This window comes from Doryrhamphus excisus, linkage group LG9 (genome assembly GCF_037039965.1).
Source record: "Doryrhamphus excisus strain RoL-2023G ecotype Guam linkage group LG9, RoL_Dexc_Guam_v1.1, whole genome shotgun sequence".
In the NCBI taxonomy this organism is placed as follows: Eukaryota; Metazoa; Chordata; class Actinopteri; order Syngnathiformes; family Syngnathidae; genus Doryrhamphus; species Doryrhamphus excisus.
The window spans coordinates 2,136,755-2,161,721 of record NC_136365.1 but is presented as its reverse complement, the minus strand read 5'-3'; the positions used below and the strand labels follow the sequence as shown (position 1 = coordinate 2,161,721).

At 41.7% G+C, this 24,967-nt stretch overlaps 3 protein-coding genes across 4 annotated transcripts in view; 1 reads left to right on the top strand and 2 right to left on the bottom strand.

The window, feature by feature from the left end:
- Positions 1–4,467, bottom strand: part of LOC131139384 (putative ATP-dependent RNA helicase DDX17) — a 28,511-nt gene extending 24,044 nt beyond the window's left edge. Inside the window, exon 1 of the mRNA XM_078793169.1 lies at positions 4,360–4,467. The gene's annotated coding sequence lies outside the window, so the exon portion shown is untranslated. The remainder of the gene's footprint in view (positions 1–4,359) is intronic.
- Positions 1–9,492, top strand: part of LOC131139434 (uncharacterized) — an 18,686-nt gene extending 9,194 nt beyond the window's left edge. Inside the window, exons 6-10 of the mRNA XM_078793112.1 lie at positions 2,269–2,389; positions 4,444–4,517; positions 6,480–6,594; positions 6,663–6,745; positions 6,825–9,492. Of these exons, the coding sequence (XP_078649238.1) occupies positions 2,269–2,389; positions 4,444–4,517; positions 6,480–6,594; positions 6,663–6,745; positions 6,825–6,943 (512 nt within the window). The 3' untranslated portion in view covers positions 6,944–9,492. The remainder of the gene's footprint in view (positions 1–2,268; positions 2,390–4,443; positions 4,518–6,479; positions 6,595–6,662; positions 6,746–6,824) is intronic.
- marf1 (meiosis regulator and mRNA stability factor 1) lies at positions 9,279–24,967 on the bottom strand. 2 transcript variants are annotated; one of them, XM_058088932.2, is made up of 27 exons: positions 24,818–24,967; positions 22,685–22,895; positions 20,877–21,773; positions 20,604–20,754; positions 20,220–20,434; positions 20,027–20,144; positions 19,769–19,941; positions 18,971–19,495; positions 18,358–18,494; positions 18,005–18,166; positions 17,693–17,879; positions 17,378–17,556; positions 17,209–17,289; positions 16,869–17,108; positions 16,515–16,634; positions 16,044–16,222; positions 15,737–15,957; positions 15,102–15,244; positions 14,881–15,014; positions 14,431–14,633; positions 14,138–14,365; positions 13,817–14,053; positions 13,504–13,752; positions 12,572–12,632; positions 12,386–12,490; positions 11,492–11,668; positions 9,279–11,398 (listed from the first exon to the last, which is right to left on the bottom strand). In XM_058088932.2, exons 2-27 carry the CDS (start codon positions 22,835–22,837, stop codon positions 11,232–11,234), a joined length of 5,442 nt encoding a protein of 1,813 aa, XP_057944915.2. In that variant the 5' UTR covers positions 22,838–22,895; positions 24,818–24,967; the 3' UTR covers positions 9,279–11,231. The 2 variants fall into 2 exon arrangements, with proteins under 2 accessions (XP_057944915.2, XP_057944925.2); XM_058088942.2 differs by lacking the exon at positions 18,971–19,495.

The window sequence follows — 24,967 nt, the reverse complement described above, 5'->3', positions numbered from 1 at the left end:
TCCCTTGTTGTGTTTGTGTTGAGAAGGAAGATGGTTTTCACTGGTTCAGCACAAAGAAAAAAATGAGCAGACGTGCAAAAAGGAGCCGTGTCTAAACTTTCATTTGCTAAGGGAACAAAACAAGCGCTCCTTTTTTGTTTGAAGCTGCTGTGGTGAGTCAGCTGCGTCCTCGCTGACTGCAGTTTGGGTCTCTGCAGGTGCCTGAGCTTAACCAGTCCTCTATAGTCCTCTCTCTATATATATAGAGAGAGGAAAAGCTGTCCATGAACCACAAAGTATCTGGAATATATTTTCTGAAGCATAAAAAATGGTATGAACCCATAGTTTCTCATCATCCTGAACGTACACAGTGTCATAAATTGCATATACGTGGTGTTGTTTAGGTTTAGATAATAAATCAATAAACGTCACGATACAAACTCCATAATTTTGCCGACCCCGCATATCTAACAAAAACATGACACCCCATTACACAGCATATTTGGCACACAAGTTAATGAAAAAAGTGTATATGCAAATGAGCTGATGTCTGCATTGACACAATGTGAACTTCAGACTACTATATCCGGGTTTGTTCTTAATTTTTTTAGTCACTATCCAGACAATAATGAAAGTGCCCCAAATGCCATATATATTGTTATTAATGAAAAAATTCATTAATAACAAAAATAATAACAAATCAAAATAATGCTTCATCTACTGTCTTGTTCTTGTCTGAGTGAATGCTGCTGGTTGCAGAAAATGGTCTTTTGCCACAATGTGGTCATAGAAAAAAAACCATCGCTCTTTATTTGTTGACATGTCAACCTTAGAGGAGGTGTGCATTCTATTGAGTACTATTCAAGTATGATTTAATCAGCAAAACCTATTCAAAACTTTACTTTTGGAACCGTATCAGGCATTCCCAAAGACAAAATCCACACACATATCAATTCAAATGTATAATTTGGTGGTTGTCTGTCTGTTGACTGCGGTGGGTGCCCTACTGAGGGTCATAAACTAAAGATTTGTTGCCTAAGAATAGACATTACAAGATGCTGGTTTTCATCCATGCAAATATCCATGAAATAAAAATTGCTGACGGATGCTGGGCAGGTCAGCAATAAAATCATTGCTGCATGTGGTGCCGCAACATTTGATGTAATGATTGCTTGGTTAAGTGTTTCAAGGCTGCAGTGTCTGGTGAGGGGGAGAAATACGCCAATCAGCAACTAGACGCAGCTGGTCGCTCAGTCGGCAACATCAGCAAGCCGCTCTCTTGTGCGTCAGAAAAGGTTGACAAGATGGTCCCTAATGATATCATGTGTCTTTTCCTTCATCATGCCATGCACACATATTGTTGCTATGGGCAGCAGGCAGCTGACAAGGAACCAACTCACTAACTTAATCTTGTTTTAAACAAAGATTAAGTCCTTGGCTGGGAGGAGTTAGCAGGATGCTCAACAAAAAGTAATAGGAAGCTGACATACTGGCCTGCCTGTTCAGTCGACACTTTTACTTCTATCTTTGAATTGAAAAAGAAATGATATGTTCCGGTTTCAAATAGTGCTATTATCATTACGCCATTATCTGATACTGGAGCCAATTTGGTACCTTTGACACGGTGCAGGTGCTTAAACGGTGTTTACATGGTAACAAACACATTAATCCTTCAACACAACCCCTCATTGCTCATTTGTCTCCTATAGAGCAGCTACAGACAATAACCCGCACAGAAACTTTTTAGCTTTTCCAGAATCTGCACCTATTCCTGCTGTCTTTGATTTGATTTGTCTGTTTGCTCACTTCCGCAGTGATTGGTCACACACCCAAAGTGCTTCCCAACTATGAACCATATAAAAAAGCCCGCCTCTCTGTGACATCACGAAGGGGCAGTTTTACCACACCTTTTGAAACCGAGCATTTTGAGCCATCCTAAACCTCTTTCAGTTCACTTCCAAATGCGCAACCTCATTATCTGAAACTTTGGCATCGTTTAACTTTTCTTGTCATTTATCTTAAGAAATACAGTAAAATAAGGGCATATTTCAGACATAGTTTGAAATTATGATTAATCATGATTGATTGTAAACTGTGATTCATCTGACTTTAATCATTTGACAGACTTACTTTTTATTTTTCTGAAATTTTATGACATGCATTACAACAGAATAGTAATTTAAATTTGTCAATGATGGGATGCACGGTTAGCAAATTGTCAATAGGTATGAATGCGAGTGTGAATGGTTGTTTGTCTATATTAGTCAATGTTTGCTTTCTGTCTCCCAGGCCATAGTGATGTGTCCATGGCAGAGAGTACCATCTCTCCTGAGGAGATTGAGGTGGAGATGGCTCGTATCCAACGTCTGAGGGAAGTCTTAGTGCGTCGGGAGTCGGAGCTGCGCTTCATGTAAGTTTAAACTTTTGGTGGTGAAGATTTGATCAAGGAATGTTGTTGCCTGCTGCATAATCCTGTTGTTGCCATGATGTGCCACCTATTTGTGCCAACTATTTGTGCATTGATTATTCGGAGGGCTGACCATGCTGTAATGAACTTAATGCATCCTCATCAAGGATTACACGTATAGATTTATATCTGGCAGGCGTTTTCCCAGCATGACAGCTGCACTGCTTCAGTGTTCCGCTAACTCACTATTTCCTACCACATACACAAATATATATCAGTATCTCTATTCGAGTTCATTGTTAATTATACACTACCCCTAGGAATACTTGAAGGCACTCAAGTTGGTAAAATATATATATACAATCCCTTGTTTATCACGCTTAATTGGTTCCAGACCCGACCCGAAGAAGGATTCCTTATTTATAAATATAGTTTAGTTAGTTAGAGCATGGGAAACCAGTTTATGACATTCTAAATATGGTTCTAACATTATAAGAGACCTCTAGGCATGAAATAACACCCCTATAGTCACCTTTACACTCATATTACCCAATACAATAGACATGATAAAAGAAGATAATTCATTTAAGATGTAAGTAGGACTCATATGCATGAGTTCCAGTGGGTGGTTTAGAATTTCCAGTTGGGGGGTACTTGAAAAAAAATTGACAGTGAGTACTTTTTAGGGCGTATTACTTTAGACACGAAAATGCTCAGTACAGATTATTAAGGATTAAGGATGGGACATTCCATTTCATATTGGACTTATTATTGTCAATGTATTTCTTTACAGTGCATCTGTTTTTATATGGAAAAATATTAGAGTGTTCATTGTCTTGGACTGCAGGCGAAATGTCATACTTGATGGCGCCCACTGTGCACAAGCAGCCGTTTGATGTGAAAGTTTGCAGACGACAGAAAGTTTTTTGGTTTAAATGAATACATGTCCACCATATTGATGAATTAGTGTCAAGTGTGTGGAGCTCACGTCATTCAAAGCGTCCCAAAGGCTCCACAAGGCGGTCGCCATGCCGGTTATCGCTGCTCTCAGCTTGTATGCGACACCAGATGCCTCTTGGTGTAAAACTAGCCGTCAGAGGGCAGACGCTTCTGGAATTTACTGATAGTGCTCAGAGACTTTAGCACCAGGCTGCTGTGAGAGAGGGAGGTTGAGAAGTGAGCAACGTGGATTAGTGCAGAGGTGATGGGAGGAGCGGGGCTGAGTGGATGAGTCATCGGGCTGATCTATTGCCAGATGAATCCATGTTGCATGTTCCCCATCTGCCAGGCGTCGCCTTCATGTTCATGACAAATTCAACCGGGATTCAACCTCACCTGTCATGGTAGCTTTGACGAGACTGATATCTGTGGTTAGCTAATAATAGTATAACCCAACTGCAGCAAAGGAACACTGTGGCTGTGTTTCAATTGGCACACTTCCACATTGAGACGTAGCATTTTGGTTCACATTGAGAAGTACAGGAAGCTAATTGATTTCAGACGCTGTGATGGTACCAGGGAGAGTGCCGTCACTTCAAGGGGCATGACACACAGACTACGGTTATCAGTACACTCAATCAATAATTGATTCTCGGTTAAAAGAAGTAGGACGACAACGGCAGAAGCAATATGTTTTAACAGGGATACAAAAATGCTACAGTCAAATGGAGCCAGGACGAGGAACGGTCACTTATTAATTTCTTGTGTCCAACCTAGTAGGTTGATCATTAATATTCTACCGACATTTGAACCTTGACAGTGTTTTAACAAGAGAGAAATGTTAATACTAGGGGTGCTACTAGTTTTTGGCTAACATAATGAATAGAATACTGCAATATGAGGTATGTTAAGAAGCGCTGTGTTACAATGCCATCTACTGTACAGAGTTGGAACATCAATCTACATTCACAAGCAGTCCCAGTATAATGTGTTTATGAGCCTCCACACATACAGTAAATGTTACTGTAACTTACTTCACATGTTCCTCGAAGGTTTGCCCCGCAGGATGGAAAATGTGTTCTCCGTCCGTGGTGATGATTGTGATTCTTGTGTCGTAGGATGGACGACATCCAGCTGTGCAAAGACATCATGAGTTTAAAGCAGGAGCTGAGGCAGATCGTTGCAGTGCCAGGTACATCTCAAGCCAATGCAAATATACCCTGATCATGAAGAAAGCCTTCATAAGAACATTTCTTCATGTTTTTTTGGAGCTATCCAACCAATATGTAAGCACGTAACATTATTTAAGTACATTTTCGGCATATTAACATGAATACCATAACCTAATAAGTTGCGAATGGCATTGTTTGATCTCTTGTAGTGTAAACAAACACATTTTAACATTACACGTTTCAGCTTAAAATGTCTAGTAAGTGACAAAATACACTAATATAACATTAAGTGAAAACATTGTACTCAAGTGAATGATTCCTTACAACCGGTTTCCTTGTTTATGTATTCGCAGACATGCTAGGTGGTAGATCTCGATGAAGGCCCATGTGTCGTCATCCCGTCTCTACAATTTTGCTGTTTTTTTTACATTTTCCAAACGTGACTTTATTACTGTAATAACTTTTCTGTACTGTAATAACTCAACAGCCTAATTTTCCACTGAAAAATAGATGCTAGCAAGCAAGCTAATTAATATGAACCAGCATGTATTACAGTACTAGTGCATGACTCAGCATAAGACAATACTAGCTAGCTCTCATTAGCAGAGAAAGAATATCTAACACAGAGATTACCTTAAACATGAAGTTACAGCAATAAAAGGTAATTAGACAACATGTTTAAACACTTACATATAATGTTTTGCCAAGGATTACAAAAGAAGTAGCATATGAAAGCACTTGTGCCGTTCTTAAAATGGCGCATGGGCTAAAGTGCCTGCTGCTTACACTGGGAGGCTGCTAGATGGCGCTGCCACGCAAATCCAATCAGCAAAGAAGAAGCTAGGGCATTCGTAGCAACAGTGACATCTAACGGAAATACAGCGAATTACACCAAAACACAATGACTTCATTGTGAGCGGCAGAGCAAAGACTAGTTTAATATTTAAAGTTTTTCCTCACATGACTTTATTATTTATTTCAACTTTTTTCTTCTTAGAGTAATGCTTTGTTCCCCTTTTAATATTCTGGCGGAACATAACTTTCTGCAACCTAATTTTCCAAAAATCACAACTTTATTCATTATCGGTTTCTCAAATTACAAACTTAAAAAAGCAACACTTAAATATTTGAATTTGATGCTACTAAAATGACATTATTGTCATAACATTTTTATCGTTATTTTAAAAAATCTATTTTCAAAATATTTAAACTTTCTTCTTGGTTTTCTATTGTAATATTATGACTTTACTTTTCACTCATCCTAATTTTTCAAAAATTCCAACTTCATTTAGTTTTTATGATTCTCATATCCCAACTTTGAAAAATAGCTTTAATACTTAAACTCCATGCTAAGATGACATTTTTTCTCACAAGTTTATTCACATTTCTTCTTTTTTTCAAACTTTTTTCCCTGTTAATATTGTGATTTTATTCTCATAAAATTACAGCAGTTTTCCTTTGTTCTTTAAATTGCTCTCTTGTAATTATGACATTATTAATATTTAGAGCTTTTTATTCGAATATTTTGACTTTATTCTTCTAACATAACACATCTTTCCGCAAACTAATTTTCTAAATATTACAACTTTATTCACTGTCGATTTCAAATGTTACAGCTTAAAAAAAGTATTTTTTCTTCAATATTTCAACTTTCAATATTTCAACATAACATTTTTTTCTCCCAATATAGTATTGTTATTCTGGATTTTTTTTCCATTTTTACTTAATAATTCCCACAAAACATGCTGGTCGGGATGGCAGCCATTTTGAGAACAAACATTTTTGTATTTCATCGGACAAACCCCAACAAATCACATGTGAAAAATTATTTTGCAATATTTTCATGACATTATTTGCTCAAGAAATGTGAGGTTTAAGATAACGGAGTGACTTAACGCACTGTTGTGTTCGATACTGACCTATTCGTTGTGCACAGCGACTGTATTTATAATCACCTTGTGCTGCCATTTCACTTCCTGCAGAAAAAGACAAAAGCAAGAAAGACAGGCAGCAGGAAGAGGAACTGATCCTGAAGATCCATAAACTGGTGCAGAAGAGGGATTTCTTGGTAGACGATGCTGAGGTGGAGCGATTAAGGTAGAGGAGTAGTTGAGTGGACGATAAATGTTGACACTTGTGACACCGTGGATGTTATCATGGCTCAGGGAACAAGAGGAGGACAAAGAGATGGCAGAGTTCCTCAGGCTGAAACTGATGCCGCTGGAGAAGAAGCTCACGGTAAAACAAAGTGAGTTGCCATATTTGAAAACACACCAACAACTAAACGACCTCCAACGTATAAACTTTCCTTGTTTTTTTTTTCAAAGATCCTCCGAAGCCCAGAAGACAAATCTTGGAGCCGCCGCCCAACAAACCCTTCATCTCTAAATCAGGCGTGGCCATCATTAAGGATTGCTGCGGCGCCACCCAGTGTGCCATCATGTAACTGATGGACATCCTTCAAGGGCCACGCCCACATCCCTTGCAAACACAACTTCCGTCATCACTTCCTGTGTATCGGAGAATCTGTTCTGCTTTGTGTTCCACGGTAGAGTCCATCAGATCATGTTTGCAATCCAACATGGATTCACACATTAAAACCTTCACAATATTACAATTTGAAATGAAATTACGTATAAATGTAATAATTCCATACATCTTTTTTCTTAAAAGCGGCATTAACATCCACAATCATGAATTGGAACGACAAGCACAATGTCCGACTGGGGGTTCTCTGATGCACACGCTTTCCAAATTATGTGGTTAACCAATAACCGGTCCAGGGTGTACTCTGTTCACTCGCCCAAAGAAAGCTGGGATAGGCTCCAGCATACCTGCCACCCTAAGTGAGCATAAGCAGCATAGAAAACTGATATGAAAGCAAAACAAATGTTTAGAAAGACAAATTCACTTTTTTTTATGCCACAAACGGGCTGCACGGTGGACAAGTGGTTAGCATGCAGGCCTCACAGCTATGAGACCCGAGTTCATTTCCACCCTGGGCCATCTCTGTGTGGAGTTTGCGTGTTCCAAAAACATGCTAGGTTAATCGGCGACTCCAAATTCAATCCATTGGTATGAATGTGAGTGTGAATGGTTGTTTGTCCTGTGATTGAACATTAATGAATGCTACAAACAAGACACAGTAATCGCTAATCGATTCTTGAAATCTGGAATCCATAGCAGGTGTATGAGATGTGTTAAGTCGCCATTTTATTGTACAACGTTGGAACTACAAACTACAGTCCCGTTAGGATGTGTTCATCAGCAGGCCAAATTTGTTTGTGGCGCCCTCAATTTATTGGTGGCGGTCTGCACCAAATGAATGGGTGGGAAACACTGAGCATACATGCCACTAAAAGAAAAGAATACTGCTCTTAAGTGGGGCCATAAGCTATTTAGATGCTCATGATGATGATGATGATGATGATGATGACAGAGCGTATCAGATAGATGGGGGATGCAACAAAGAATGCGTTCTACTTCTCAGGTGATGAACAGACACCATAAAGACTCACTGAAATTTAGAAATATGATTATTATAATTACGGCAGATTTCAAAATCATGTACGGTGGTGTGTAAGTGTTTGAACACTTCCTGATTTCTTTTTTTTTTTTTTTGCATGTTGGTCACACTTGAATGTTTCAGATAATCATGACAACACAACTGAATACAAAATGCAGTTTTTAAATGAAACTTAAGGGAGAGAAAAAAAAAAATCCAAACCAACATGGCCCGGGTGAAAAAGTGATTGCCCGCAATTGAAAAACTGAGATTGAGAAGTATCAATCTGGAAAAAGGTTATAAAGCCGTTTCTACAGCTTTGTGACGTCAGGGAAAAAGAACATTAAGGCTCGTCTCAATTTTGCTGGAAAACATCATGATCCCCACATTTGGGAAAATACTCAAAAATTTTACTTTTTGGAAGTTGTGTGTCCCATTACATCTGGCGTAAAAAAGCCAAATTTTCGGAAAAAAAAAATCATACCAATAGTAAAATATGGTGGTGGTAGTGTGATGGTCTGGAGCCATTTTGCTGCCTCAGGACCTGTAGGCTTATTGTGATAAATGGAACCATGAATTGTGCTGTCTACCAAAAAGTCCTGAAGGAGACGGTCCAGCCAGGACCAGCAAGTCCACCTGTGAATGAACACGTTGGAGTGGCCTAGCATTTTGTGCTCAGTTATATTAGACTAATATTTACTTTTGTTTCATCTGAAATATGCAAGTGTGACAAGCAAAAAACTTAATTGGGAAGGAGGCTGTATGCTTTCCCCAAATATATTCCACGTGTATTCATGGTAAACTGCCAGCCACGTTAAAAGTGTATATGCGCTGTTAGCATAATCCTTCAAATTTGATTTATTTTTTTCTTTTTCATGTAAGGTCATGGCTCAGTCTTTGTGTTTATCTTCTTACCTAAAACTGTTTTATTCATGCTTGGATGTGCAAACAAAGCTAAAGGATACTTTGGCTTGTTGATACGGATTATTGTGACACGGCTGAGAAGCGGCAACTCCATCCTCCTTTGTGTTTTTGGGGTGAATATTTAACCAAAAAAATAAAATAAAAATGCAATCTTCTAGTTAATGCTAACATTTCCATGTATGTTTGAGTGTCTTATGAAGATCTCACCTTCCCTCTGTAGTGCTAGTTCATTCATGAAATGTTGAAAAAAAATAAGCTGAAACTACCTGTATATATATTTAAATAAAGAGCATCTTTCAGAAAGCAGACAGTGGATTTATCTTTTAGTATCAAGCAGGAAATGAGGCAAAAGTTGATGCTTAGTGAGGTTTATTAACATAAATGCTGTTGGTCCCTTCAACAAATAACAGATTAATTAGCGGTGGTTGCGGTGTCACAAACTGATTACAAGGCAACAGTTTTACAAACAAATGCATGTTTAAATTTTTTGAAAAAGTAGAGAAAGCAGTACCGTGTTGGAATGCAATACTGCTGAGTAAATGGGCGAAAAAAAAAAAAAAAAAAAACTTGACTTGCAAGACAAAGTGGGTTAGTAAAAAGAAAACGAGGCTAAGAATTAATTTCTTTCTTCAACTTCATACGCAATGATTTCATGAACCACGACTATGCAGAAGTGCATATTTCAAGTGGTACAAATATAACCGTGAGTTAGATGCCACCAAGCAGCAAGAACTTGGCTTTACTCAAATAGACAAAGTTTAAAATAGATATTTCTTGGGAGAATTAAAAGCTCCTATAATTATCATCGTCGTCGTCGTTGTCAATTCCTTGAGCTGCATAGTATTCTATAGGGTAGGAGAGGGTATACATATTTGGTGAGTGAACAACAGGTGGAGACACAACTTTCTCCATTCTCCAAATGTTTTTTTTTTTTTTCCTCTCTGAACAAAAACAGCCACTTGAGACATCCATGGTGCTTGTGTATCATGTTCAACTCAATAGCAAACCCACAGCATTTGGTGGCAGACCGGCAGACCACAAAACAGCAAAAAAGGGAACAAAGCGGACACACGTGGGTAAGGTAAAAAAACAGGCATGGCTGGGGGGGGGGGGGTGCTGACCATTCCTTTGGCGCTGTGGCAAATACAAGCCATTGTAAATGCCAGGCAGATTCCAGAGAGCCACGGCGGCTTCTCTATGTGGATGCTACGCTCTTGTGGAGCTCTTACACAGCCTGTGTGCTGCTCCACTAACAAGACCACCATCCTGCCATAAAAACATAAGCTTGGAGCACCCATCAAAAAAGGATCCCCCCACGATCCCACAGGCACTACCTGCAGCAACAAGGTTGAGCCAAAAAAAAACTGAAAACCTTGAATATTTTAGTAGCGGCTGCACAGGTGGCCTCGCATCCGAGAGGTCGAAAACTTGTTTTCGCGTCTGCTGCTGCTGGGCTTACAGCATGCATCAACTCATGTATGCACACCGTGCATATGTCACACCACCGGAGAACCACCGAATACAGCTACAAGAACAAAGATGTTGGTCAACGACACACACACACACTTGGCCCGGAGAGACCTGCAGTTCAGACTCATGACCTTGTGGGCACACGTACCAGCGACTGCATCACAAACTATGGCCATTATGTTTGATGTCAAAGAGGCAACCTCTTACGCCACCTTCAAAGGGGGATATGGAGGTCTTTTAAGCATCAAGAGATTGGAAAGGAGCAAACAAATTTTGGGCCCAACTACAACGGAAATTCTGTATCTTGAAGTATAAACAAGGGGTTCTCTTTATAAATGATCAGTAGCCCTAAAAACTGTATTTTAGTCAAAGCATATGAAGCGAGAAATGAGTTTAAGATCCTAAAACACAAGTGTGTTGTGCGACTCATCTCTCATCTCATCTCCCAAATGTTTGCACATGATGGCATCTAACTCATGTTCGTTATTATCTCTCGACTCCAGTGTTCCGAGCGCATCTGGGAATAACATTTAATTTCCTGCGGGATGCAACAAAATTCCTGTAACAAATGAAGGAGTTTAACATTTTGCAAACTGCAGAAAATCTGCAAAAGGCAAACAGATCAAAGCTTTTGAATAACTACGGACTGAATGAATGTGTGAAAGAAGAGTGCAAAAAGAAAAAAAAAAAAAAAGCCGGTTTGATCATGCAATGTCATGAAGCAGCAAAGCAAAAGACTCTCTGGGGTTAGTTTCTCTGCAACGTGATTAGTGCAGCCACTTAACTCTTCCGCTTAGAGTTGCACAACAGCTCAACTGGCAGGGCCTGATGTGCTTCAGAGACCTGATTTGAATGCAAAGTTGGCAGCTAGCTTGATTCGATTGCGGGGGCCTTTTCTGCCGGGACTGTCCATGGACGAGGTGGTCTTGGTGTCCAGGGCTGGAAGATGCTCACTAACTGCAGGTTGCGCTGCATCAGCTGCCATGTTGGGTTCTTGACTCTCTGAAAGAACAAGCATAGACCAATAGAAGTGCAAAGTGTTTATTAAATATATTCTTTTTCTCGCTTTAGTATTTAGCAAAAATGGAGGCTGACCTGATGTTTGTGGCGCAGGCGTGGTTTTCTCCTCGAAGCGTATCAGATCCGCCTGCTGCAGGACAACAGGGTCTGGGTGGAGTGGAGGTGACGGCAAGGAGGATGGTACCGGACCACAGAGAAGGTCGACAGGGGACTTCATAGACAGCAGCGCCGACTGTGGTGCCAAGTTGGCACCTGGAAGGTAAATGTGGAGGACAATTTCGCCCATGTGAGTTAAGGCACACAAGAAGAAAACTTTGGTTTGTTTTTGATTTTGTTCTTTCAGTGAGGACCCAAAGCTCGTGACCCCCATAGGTGAGGGGGGAACATAGATCTTTATAGATATAGATCGGGGTCTCAAACTCAATTTACTTGGGGGCCACTGGGTGAGACTGGGCTGCATCAGGTTTTCCAAAAAAAACAAAAAAAACGCATTATTGGTGTGTAGACAAATTATTTTTTTCAGATTAAAATTAACAAAGCATTATAAGAGCCCTGTAGACATGACAAAACACGACTATAGTCACATTTATACTCTATTTACAACATATTGCACAACTGCAGGGTCTTGAGACACATGCTAACTCGCAAACTAGAGAGCTAGCGACCTAAACGGTAGCCTTCAAGTTATTTCCTTTAAACTCAAATAGCCAAAAACTTACCACTTCCACACGGATAGGGAGGATAACTTAACAGTTATTTAACCTTTAACATGAACATTAATCAAACGTAATAATTTTTTCTGGGTACATGATACCATACAGCATCCATATCAAACTTGCGCGGGCCGCACTAACATTAAACTTTCATATCAAGGCGGGGGCCTCAAACTAGTGTCCTGATGAGTATCAGCGGTTCCATAACCCCCCCCCCCCCAAAAAAACTTCAAACTTATATAAAGCAATCTTTTACTTGGACTCTGGGCTTCAGAACGTGTGGTGCTTGCGGGGCTGTCTCTGGGGCTCGCCACATTTTCTTCAGACAGGGGGCTGCTGGGGACTGAAGCGCTTGCCTTCACTGCATGACAACACCCAAGCCTGTTATTTCTCATGCGTGGAGATCACATTACCACAATGAATGCCGGCACTAAAGCATTACCTTTCATATCGTTCTTCAAAACGATAATCCTCTTGTGACCGTGCCCTTTGATCCAGACCACCTGATGACAGCATGAAGTAAAAGCTTCTGGAGTTGTGCGTAATGCAATAACGATGCATCTCTAAATTAGGGGTGCTCCGATCAGGGATTTATGCTGACAATTCTGATCAATCGTCAATGAGTAATATACCGTTTGTATTGACTGGAATCTTTTCAGTATCTACTTATGAGTGCTATTGGTCAGGGCAGGAGACTGTATGGGGGAAAGGTTAGGTTAAAAAATAATAAAATCTCTTAATACCCTCTTTACCGCTTATCCTCCACCCTGGACTGGTTGCCAGCCAATCATAGGGCACAAATAGACAAACAACCATTCACACTCACATTCATACCTATGGACAATTTGGAGTCGCTAATTAACCTAGCATGTTTTTGGAATGTGGGAGGATGGAAAACATAGGTTACACACGATGGAATTACTTTACGGCCTTTTGTAGAGCTTCAACTTTTGCATCCGAGCACATCCTGCTGTCCCTTTAAGCATAGCGGGCACAGCAGGAGGCTAACTGTAGCCTGGGGTTACAAACTGTGTTGGAGGAGGTCATTCTTTGATCAAAGCGCCCCATTCACGGGACAGAGGACATCATCAGGAGGTCCCACCAAATGGTTGACCTCTCAGGCAGGAGGTTATCTAGCATGGGTGCGACAAACCATGCCAGAAGAATGGGTGTGTAGGCTAACCCCCATACATCATTTGCATGCTCGTATAAGAGTTCCCTCTTGGCCCGACACCTACAGACCGCCGTGCATACAGTGTGTCGTCTGACCCCTTTGTTATGCAAAGGTAATAAAAACTGCCAAAGTTCTGTATTCATCCAAGTCAAACTGGAGTTCTTCTAACTGTAAAAGTAGCAACAGAATTGAGGACGCACCTGCGGAATGGAACTGAGCAGTTCATCAGTGTTGGTGTATCCATAGTAGCGAGCCTCAAGGCTGTGGCCAGTAAACTTTGCGTATGCTCCTTGGAACTCGGACAGGAAGATCTGGTTGTAATGGTAGGTGTGGAGCAGAGCACGTACATTCCGAGCAAACTGGTAAAGCCTGGTCAGCCTCACCCACTCCTCACCGGGTTCACTTGTGGCGCGAGTAGCTTGAACTCCATCACATTCTTCGCGGTAAAGCTGTGAAAGAGGAAAGTTCAATCGCTGCCTCGACCACGGACCGCTCATAGAATCCACTTCTCACCTCTACAAGGTAGGGCAGGCTCCTGATTAGCTCGCTGAGGGACAGAAACCCATATTCGCAAGGGTTGAGAGGGACTCCGTGGACAGTTTGGTACTGCAGGCTCAGCATATCCACCTTGAGGCCTTTGTCAATGTGATCCTCTTGAGACATAAGCAGCGCCAGAAGCTGTGATGTCAGCAATCGTAGAGACTTCCTGTTTATGAGCTGAACTTCTCGGCCTTCTGTGCCATCCACAACCTTGAATTGGACGCAAAACAACAGCTTTTTCCCCCCACCAAAGACCAAATTATGAAAACAACAGATTGGAAGAGGTTTCTTTACCTTAACAACATGGCAGAGTTTGCTCAGCAATGCAGGCAGGGAGCAGGCGTCATAATCCTGCAGACGTAGACCATAACCAAAGGTCTTGGTGTACTCCGTGAGCAGCTGGTTCACAGGAAGGCTGGAGCTTTTCTGGGCTCGCAGCAGCCTGACGAGTTGAGCCGCGAGAGCCTTGATGCGCTCCACCTCTGTTAGTGTCAGGATCTTCTCCTCTCCGCACTCCAACACCTAACAACGCGGTGGTGGGTTCAATCCCAAAAGTTGACTTGAAGCATGCGCACATTTGTACTCACCATTAGGACTTCAGGGATGCCCTCAAAGAGATCCATGAGCTTGGTGAACCCATAGTAGCTGAGCTTACACTGGCGACCAAAGTGGTGGTGGTAGGTGGGGATGAATTTACTGAACGGCATTCGGCAGTGTGGCTGGTGTCGGAGTAGGTCCACAACCTCCTTCCCAAATTGCTTTGTGCGCTCTATTTCATCCCCAGTACGCTCTGTGGTTAAATATGACACAGGTTAGTTACATGCAATTGAGGATAAAACACATACTGACAGGTCATATTAACCATCAACTGTGTTTGTATAGCTGTTAACTGTGGTATAATAATAATCATTATTATAATGATTAATATTACACCACAACCACTACTGTATAATAATGAATATACACATCATAAAGTGACCTTTTGTCATGAAATACTCTACTTTATTGCAGACAAAATAAAGTTCCATCAGCAGTACCTCTCTTGGGAACGGAGATAACTGTATCCGTGTCCAGATGTGTGATGGTAATGGTGGTGTCTGGGATCTCAGTCAGCAGGTCGGTGAGGTTGCACGTGCCATAGTCTGTTACACTCCAGTCTCTGGAGAAGCACCTGAGAACATGTGAAATGCGTCCCAAATGTAATTCATCTGAATTCTATAGGAGTATAAGACCAATACGTGTTCATATGTTGACTGACCAATGGTATGCCTGCATGAAGTCCCTGATAGCAACTTGCTTACTGGCTTGAAATTTCAGGAGCTTGAGTAGGTCTTGAGTGAAACGCTTCACTTGAGCACGATGAGTGAGAGTCAGTAGTCGCTTAGTACCCATGCCCAAGATCTGAAATTAAACAAAAGAGATAATTCAACTACAAATCTTGATCAATGAAACTTCAGTAAAATGAATTACATTTTTACACCACAGCGTATATAAAAGTAATGATTTACAACCCTTGTAACTTCACAGACTGCTTAAATTTAAAGCATTCGGAGCATATTTTATGTTAATCATTTCTGATTTGCTTGATTTCTCGTAGTATTTCATCATCAACTAAGTTTAATACAATGTTTACCAAGAGAAATTGCAAGTCTATGCACTTACAAATAGAAGCAAGCACACATTATTCATTGAATACAACTCTGACATTTTAATTTCCAAAAATATTAACATTTTGCGATAGCTTTTATGATCTTTATATATGTATATTACGTGTAGGGTTGCTATTCAACAGCACGAATGAGATTGTCAACATGGCATGAAAGGATGATTATACATTAAAACTTCACAGGAAGCCAGTCTGTTGAAAACATTGCAATTCCAGCATTCAAGTACCTGTAGGACATGTGGCACAGCCTCCAGCAGCTCAAGCAGCTTTGAGTAGCCATAGTCCGAGACTCTGCATTGCTTGGCAAAATGATGATGGTAGGAGGGAATAAATTTGTTGATGGGTATGATGCAGGCTGGATGACACTTGAATAGGTCAATGATTTCTCTGCTGAATTGAATAAGTTGAGGGTTGCCCACTGGACTCTTGCATCGGTGGAGCCACGGTTCTGCAGCAAATAGACGGCATTTCCGAGAAGGGATTATCAGACAAACAGACTCTCTAAAATGATTTTATTTGTTCAAAGTTTTTTACCAGAGTTGGGCACTGGTGGTTTGTTATGAATCCATTTGATGATTTTGAAGCCGTTCTGAGCAGTGACGATGGTAATACCAGGGACGCATGTGATTAGGTGTTCCAGAGGAACACCGCCTTCCATCGTCTCGCTGCCCAGCTGTAGATGGCTGAACTTGGCTTCATAGCAGTCTGGAAAACTATTCAAGATAAAATAATTATCTCATCCGCTCTGATTTTGAGAGTTTACCCACTAAGAAAAACATGAACAGTCCATATTTATATGGTGTTATTTTAGCAGACAGATAATTATGACATGGTGGGAAAACCATGGAGCTAATTTCTAGTATTGACAATGCTATGACTGCTGTTCAACTTAATAAAAAATATTCATAATTATTAAAATAATTATTAATAATACATTTTATTTGTTGGTACTTTCAAAACACTCAAGGTCATCGTACACGCAAAAATAAAACAATTGATAGTCACCTGAGGAGAGGAAGTGTCCCTTCGTGTGATTGCAGCAAAGTATGGACTTCGGAGGCTAAAGTGCTTATAGACATGACCACAAATGGAATTTTGTAGGAGTCTGGGTCAAAGTCTGCCTCACTGGGAAATGGAAAGAATATAAATCAAGGCTGGATAGACAGCATGAAAACATGGTTGACAGCACAACTAACAAATAAACCAATATTCAAAATGCATAAAGGTCATGCAGAATGCAGAATCAAGCAAGATGCAACAAGACTTCACATCATGTCACCATATTCCAGTAATAAAGAAATTGACACACATTTCACAAGCAACACGCGCGTGTGTGTGGAAGGTGTGCCACATTTGTACCTGAAGGCTTGCTGTATGTAGTGTTGTCTGCAGACAGGTTCATGGTACTCCAGCTCTTCAAACACCACAGGGCTGCCGCTTGCTGTGGAGGAGCACTCCTGTGACTGGGACGATCCCAGTGGGCTCTGACGGACTTGGCTGCCGGGCAGAAGGCACACAAGCCTTGAGCCCCCCTGTTCCCGAACTGCCACTACCTCTGGTAACTTGTAGAGATCGCTTATCACAAGCTTATGAGTGTATCTGTAAACAGGAAGAGGGTTGGAGGTACATGCAGTTCAAAAACATCATGTTCTTGCATTTTGGTTATGGTTCAATGGCAGGAGGTGTGAAACCAACATACTTCTTCTCATAGACCTCAATGAACTTGAAAAGAGGAAGGCAGCTGGCAGGTGCTTCCTGAAGAATGTTGATGATCTCTGAGCTGATGATTTATGCATAAAACACACAAAAAAGCCAGATCAACCACCATGCAGTTCCAAACAACTGGTAATACAGCAAACGAGTTGTACCTCAGGTTGGCCAAGGCTTTGTTGTGGCCACCAGTGATCAGAGACACCTGGATCCGTTTGCTTCCCACTTTGTAGCGATGAAGCCCGCTCACAGCACTGATGGCCTGCTGCAAGGACAGCATCTGGATTGTGGCTTTTAGTTGATAGTCTGTATGGGGACTAAGCTCCACTGTTTTTACCTAAAAATACAAAACAAAAAATTAAATTAAATTGACCTGTGGATGAAATTACTTCAACTTTTGCTACGATATGGCCAGACAGAGTGGTTGTTGCAATATGTAAATATTGTGATACAGCTGACATTCAAAGACATACCCGCCCGTATCGGGAGAAGGTGTCACGTAGAGTTTGTTGTACTTCCTTGCGGGACATCCTGTAGTCAAGATTGGCCACCTGGATTTCCGCTCCTTCTGAAAACGGCTCAGGTGGACCTTCAGCACATGGGCTGCGAGAAGGAGCAAGTAGGGGAGAAGAGCGGCTTGACAGGCAGGGTGATGCAGTCCTTTTGGTGAAGGGGAAAAAAAAACATCTTAGGAAATAAGCAACAGTACAACTATCGAGTATATATAATTACTGGTGCTGCATTTCTCTAGTGTGTGTGTGTGTGTATTAAATCAGGGAAGTCACCTGGAAGACCAAGAACCCTGAGACAAAACAAGTGGGCTGAAGCTTCTGTGTAGGTTCAGCTTGCTGAATGCAGAGGGTGTGCTTATATGAAACTCAACCGAGCCTCTGCCCCCTTGTTCCACAGGAGACTCTGTCCCACTGCGAGGATTTGAACCATCCTTTCTACATGGACGGATGAAACATGAACAATGTTACAAAGACACAGTTCATAGACAGTAATACTTAATAATGATCCGTTCTCAGGATGCAAAGTTCAATTTGAGGTATTTTGAAACGTAATCGTGATAAGTATATATTATTTCCCATAATGAAATCAATGTTAATGAATCACTTTCCCCTTTCAATGTGTGTACCTTCTCCTGTAAAACAATTCTCCACTGAAGCCAGGTTTTGACAGCTGCTCCAGTGATCTTGCCTCACCGTCATTTGGACACCCCTTACCCATCTGGTGGAAACCGACCTTAGGTTTGTCCTCTGTATTATCCACCTCCTGCATCAAAAACACAAGTGTCTGATATTAGACATTGAATGATTATAGTGGTTGTGTGGGTGGCATATTTCAAAAGCGGAAAGGTTTAGCCACCAGGGGTCAGGCTTTTCATTATGAAGAGCTGCAGGCAGAGCGCAAGAAGCAAACTTTGGACAACAGACAAAACAGGTCGCACATTGAGCGGCGGCGGCGGCATACAGGCTCAAGCAGAGCTGGTACTATTAATTGCTTGGTTAGTTGCAATTAACTCATGCATTAGTACAGAAATCATGCAGCACATGAGGTGACGCACGATGCAACAACTAATACAAGCCAGCAAACACACATGCTTAATGTTAAGCAAGCAGCAACTACAAGCTTAGTCAAGGCAGCAATTAGGAGGACACTGGAGGGAAAGATGCAACTGCAAAGCAGCTCGTACAGGGATAGAGCGCAACGGAGGTAAACCGGGAGCAGGCACTGACGAGTCTGCTGACCTGATGGGGCTTTGCTGGAGCACCACCGGGAGGCCCTGAGCAACCCCTCTTTGGGCTGTAAGGCCTTTCAGGCACTGGGCCAGGGGTGGAGCATGGGCGGGTTGCTCGCCGTGCCCTCCTGGGCGACCTTGGCTTCTCCAGTGGCAGAAAGGATGAGGAGGACGTTGCTACAGGTGGTGTTAAAACCCCGCCCTCGCTCTGATAGGGCAGGGGCAGTGTCTGAGTCAGGGTAAAGTGATGGGGTTGTGGCTGAAGCTCAGACTCTACACTTGCATCGTCTTTGGGCCGTGGAGAGACAGAGAGGCTGATTCGATGGCCAAACACGTCCTCATTTTCCATTCGCTTGCGGGCACGTGCCGCTGCCTCAGGGCTGCCAAAACGGAGGACAGCTGTGCCCTGGGACATGCCCAGCACCTTGCCCCCACAGTTGTCTGACAGGCGGCGAAGCCTGAGTTTCACAGCGTTCCACAGGCTCTTGTCACAGTTGACAGGAAGGTTGTGCACATAGAGCAGGTTGTAACTGGGCTGAAGGAGGGGAGGAAAAGACGGGCCTGTCTTGGGTTTGTATGCTTTACACTGAAATATTGTTGTCCTCCTTTTTAGTAGAACAAAATAAATTACTGCTGTGTGGCTTAAGATTAGGAAAAGTTCTTACGTCTAAAATAAAATTATATAAACACATTGAACCTAACCTTTTATAAGTGTATACTAACTAGCGCCGCATTCATTGAAGCCATCCCTTTCCTTTATCAAAAGGAAACAGTTCCAAACAGTTGTGTGTTTTCTTATAACTCCTACCTGTGTTTTGACAAGCATGCGTAGCGGCAGGTCAGCTGTGATTTCTTGAAAAGACACATGGCAGTGGGCGTGTTGCAGCAGGGCCTGTGACGTATGGTTACCGTGGACCAGGATTATTTGGAAACCATGGCGATGGCGCAGGTCGCTCAACTCGCTTGCAAAATTCACATCCGCTGTTGACAGGAAGGCATAAGCGGCTGTAGAATTATTTGTTAAAAATAAGTCCATATGATGGGTGAGTATGACACGAGAACACACATGATACTAGAACCACAGTTGCGGGTGCAGTGTGGGTCTCAGCAAAGCGCCGTAAGCTCTGTCGAAGCTTGTCATCAGCAGCATTCTTGGCTGTTGCATTGATGTGTGCCACAGTAACCTTTTCATACAAAATAGGATTACATGATTTTATGCTCAGGTGTTTTCTCCCTTATGAACATTGTTGATCGGTTACCTGGCAGTTGTTGAGCTCTTGAATAACGGCTTTACTCTCCTTGCTGATGTCACAGACACATATGAACTCTGCCTCACGGTGGCCCTGGAAAAAACGGCTACGGATACGCTCGACCACAACCCCGGCTGACCGTCCACTTGGCACGCTGCAGTTCTCTATGTCCCAAAATACTCCCACTGGGGGGATGCTCTCTGTACCACCACTTTCTGGAGAACCTGACCAACAGAGCGGAGTTGAGTGTTCTGTACATGCACAGGGAAACGTGATGTATGCGTTGTCCTGAAAAACTAGCGGCTTTCATATTGTATCCCAAGAAGGAAATAACTTACTAATTGAAAATTTAAAGCCGTCGGGTAACATGCATGACTTCAAAAGTGTACCAACCATACTTCTGGCTAGTCTTGCCCAGGCTGAGCGGCACACTATCAGATGCGGTGCCACAGCCATTACAAATGGGGACAGACACAGGAGCTGTTTGGGGAAGAGGAATATTGGGCCACACCTTTTCTGATTCAGACACCAAACCATTCATTGGCTGCAAACAGGCACAAATATTACAAACATATGCATCAGTCACACGTCTCAACAATACAACTTAGTCAACTTAAGAGACGCTCATCAAAAGAAAGATGACCAGTGTACAAGAATTTCACCAACCTTCAACAGGCACTCGTGGCAGTAGTGCACCCCCTTCACACAAACCGTGTGCTCAACATTTAGATGCATAGGATTAGAGCAGAGACGTGCTGATGTGGTTGTGGTGGTGATGGCGGTGGTGGCGGTGCTAGTGGTAGGGTGATCATAGAGTGCTGCCCTTCTCTGACTTCTTCTGACCATCGGACCGCAGTCCACACCACAGATATAACAGCCAGACGAGGCCAAGCGAGAGCCATGCAAGGGAGCAGGGACAGTAGAAACAGGCGGAAATGAAGGAGCCAAAGGGGCTGAGGAGGAAAACAGTCTGGGCTGATTGCATGGAAGAGCTGCAGCTGGGTAGGTGTGAAGGAGCCCTGAGCAGCAGGGGGGATGGGACTGTGCGGAAGCAGGCTGGGAGGTGGTGACAAAAGATGGCCTTTGATGTTTGTAGCCACAACTGAGCTGTGAATCACAAGCGTAGCCGGGGCCACAGCTCCAGCTGTGCTTGTGCTGATCAACAGTCGAGGCTACGGAGCAAGGTCCAGACCTACCAATGCTACTGCTGCTGTAGATGGGTGTTGCCAATAAGTCAGGGGCTATGTAGCCCGAGACAACACCAGCTTTACTACTACCAGCAACCACTCCACCTTCTGATAACCCATAGCCCTCTGTGATACAGTAGTCACAGTGAGCGCATGCGCTTACTTTAGGTCTAGCCCCCTCTTGTTGCTGGTGCAGTGGACGCTGTTTTTGATGGGGGTCATGTGCAACATGGGGAGGAAGCATACAAGGAGGGGGCAAAGGGACAGGGGCCAGAGAGAAGAGCTGGGATTGCTGGGATGACAACATATGGTGCAGAGGGGGAGGAGGGACATCCTTCAATTCCAGCACAGTGTTTCTGCTGTCCATGTCATTGTCCTGGAAGAGATAACATCAGTACATTGATATTTAGGTGGTACGTTAGCAAAAGCAGGATATCTGACAAAATTAGAGTTACTTTATTCGTTAAACATTCCGAAAAGATAGTGATGGATGTATACTGTTGAATAAGCATTACAATAAAAGTGATTGATGAGTATCTTGTCAGCCTATCTCCATACAAGGTCTTTCCCAAATTCTTGGAAGACTCCCTTTTTTGGCATATCCCGTCTCCACTGGGTGAATAGATGGCATTTCTCAGTTTAAAAGAAAGCTGTTACTGCTGTTAATGCTGAATTTCTTTACATTAAAATATCATAATACTTTCGTTTTACATTTTTTTAGGGCTGCAGCTATTGAATATTTTAGTAATCGAGTATTCTACCGAATTTTTGGTCGATTAATCAAGTAAACTGATAAAACATATTTTATCTTGTTTAAAGAGAAATAATAAATCCACAAGAATTCATTAATCCGAATAATCATTACAGCCCTACATTTGTTTATTCTAAACAGGAGTTGTTAAGAAGTTATTGTCTAACATTAGAAAAATGGGGTTTAATGCCTCTTTACAGATTGCGTTGCGTCTGGGACACAGGGTCCGTACCGATTAACATCACTCATCAATAATGCATACATTACACATTACAGTAGATCTGCTTGTTGACACGTGAGTTACATTCCGGTGTACTGTACTGATTCTGTATTATTTTGATATACCTTCTGAATAATAAGCCAATATGCAGTGATTATGAACAAATATCGGGCATTAGAAAGCAGACAAGCTAGCTAAAATGTCTAACTTTTCAATAATAAAACTCAAACAACTGCGAAAAAGGCGAAATTACATTTCCCCAGCAGACTTGTACATCGCCCTGAACTTAACATTCCTACAGTAGATCAGAACATACCTTTTTATCTGTTTGAGAAGCGACAGGTGCATCATTGGTCGTGAAGCAGTCTTTGAGTTTCCATAGGGTCGAGCCTTCTGTTTTACGATGATTGAGCCATGGTGACGTTGTAGGGCTGCACTTGGATCTGTCCTTTCCCGGTCCTTCCATCATACAACCCGGAGAGGTCTCTCACCATTCTTTTATCTCCTCCCTCGCTCATTCTTTCCCACTAGAAGAAACGAAAGTGCACGGTTAGTGGAGAAGACCTTGGTGAGTCACCTGCCTTTATTGTACAACAGGCTGTAATGCTCTTGTGCAAGTGCATTTGAGTGACCAATGTGAAAAACTGCAAACCCAAAAAAAAGTGTTTCCAATTCAACCTCTTATCCCTCATTGTGCGACTAAATTTGCCTGTTAAAGTGGAACTATTATGCTTTTTTCAATGTTGTTGTGTTCAGTGTTGTGTTAAACAATGCCAACATTTCAGATAATGAGTTTTGCGCATTTGGAAGTGAGACCTGAAAAGATGTTTGGGGTGTAAATTGTATTTTTTTTTTTTTTTAAATCGCTTGCTATTGAGGGGAGTTGATACTCAACTGTACTGTTGCGTTCATGTTTTATATTAGCTATGACTCATGTAGTATAGTACATCTTAGTGAAGTCTGCCTGCTGTGAATTCTAGCCACACTAGTGCACCACAGTATCAACGGTGAGGAACTGAGCTAAATAAAATATGTAAACAACACAGTATTACTATACTACTGTTAGTATGATCATTGTTTACACAATGTGTTAATAGTTGTACCCCAGCTAAATGGAGTCAGCCCTCCGCTACACCACACATCACTCCATGACGACTCAAATGCTGCAATACAAAATTACATGCAACAAAATGACATTCTTTCTTACAACAGAATCTGAGAGAGAATGTCAACGATGGGGGACTGAGGCCAAAACAAAGGATTTTAAACCTTGAAATAATGGTTGATAAGGTTTAAACGTTTGTTGATGTTCATAAACTGTGTTACAATGGCATTTTCTATTTCATATGTATATTTGATACAATTTATATTTTTTCTATTAATGTTACAGTGTTGGTTGTAAGCTGTTTATGCAATGTCATTTTGTAAAAATGTGTTCCTTTCATTTACAAAAAAGGTGTTCTGAGGTTATGTGTGTATATATATAGGCTATAAAAACGGCAATAAATCTCTACAATAAATGTGCAATAACCATGCAATAAACAGTGCAAGACATCTGTGACCTGTTAAAAATGTACATGACTGTATATGTTGTATATAATTTCTGATTTGTATTTCTATCACCATGTTTTTGCACTTAATCTGCTACTGTAAAGCTGAAATTTTCCCTTGTGGAACTAATAAAGTCGACATATCTTATTTTATATAACATTGTAATAATATTGAAATGTATGCACCTTACTTTATAATCATCTCATCTATCTACATCACAGCCAGCAAGCGATGAAGGATGATGTCCTAATCTGAGAATCAAGTGGTGTCTCATTTCTTTGTGGCTTCTGCCCCTTGGCCCTTGGTTTAAGGGTTATGGGTGGGTAAAATGTGGGGGAAGTGCTAAGGATTGGAATTGGGATTCAGCCTGTGTGTTACATATGTGAAAAAAATAATTTCATTATGGCGAGACAAACAATGCAGGTCAAAATATGCTATACAGTTAAATATATTCAAAGGAAACATAACCAGCATCTCAGCTTTGTATTATAGCTAACAAAGCAAATACTGTGTACTTGTTCTGATGTGAGGCTGTGTTTGATTGTGTATCATAGAATCACCCCAGGGCCAATGATAAATGGACGCAAACCCCACATGACCCCGGGGATTTTTGACCGGTCTGAGGTAAACAATATTGACGTAATGTTTCCAAGCACGTTAGCGACAAGCTAACCATTGACTAACTAAACATGTAACTTAAACGACGTAGCCTAGCTAAAACTCACATCAATTTCAAGTCACTCGGTGGTGCTATATCACGCTACATTGAAGCTAACAATGATTACACTAGTTTTCTAACATCCACGCAGCCGGGCGCAACAGTGTCATTTATAAGACTTTTGGTTAACGCCATTCGATAATATCATGCGGCGTCTAACGTAAATAGTGGTTTAAATACCTGAGGCCTCGTTCGTCACATCCTTCTCAAATTGTCTGCTCCACTCCTGCCAACGGTTTATGAAACCCCGCACCTTTTTGTAACCTACATCTGCCAGAAATCACCGATAACTGTCGTAAACACCAAAAGTCTTATTTTGCTGTGTTACTG

Coding starts and splice junctions, on each gene's coding strand:
- marf1 (XM_058088932.2), bottom strand. CDS start 22,837: ATGATGGAAGGACCGGGAAAGGACAGATCCAAGTGCAGCCCTACAACG. Junction 16,223..16,514: donor GGGACACTTCCTCTCCTCAG/GTGACTATCAAT, acceptor TATCTTGAATAG/TTTTCCAGACTGCTATGAAG. Junction 12,633..13,503: donor TGCTCAGTTCCATTCCGCAG/GTGCGTCCTCAA, acceptor TGCTGTCATCAG/GTGGTCTGGATCAAAGGGCA.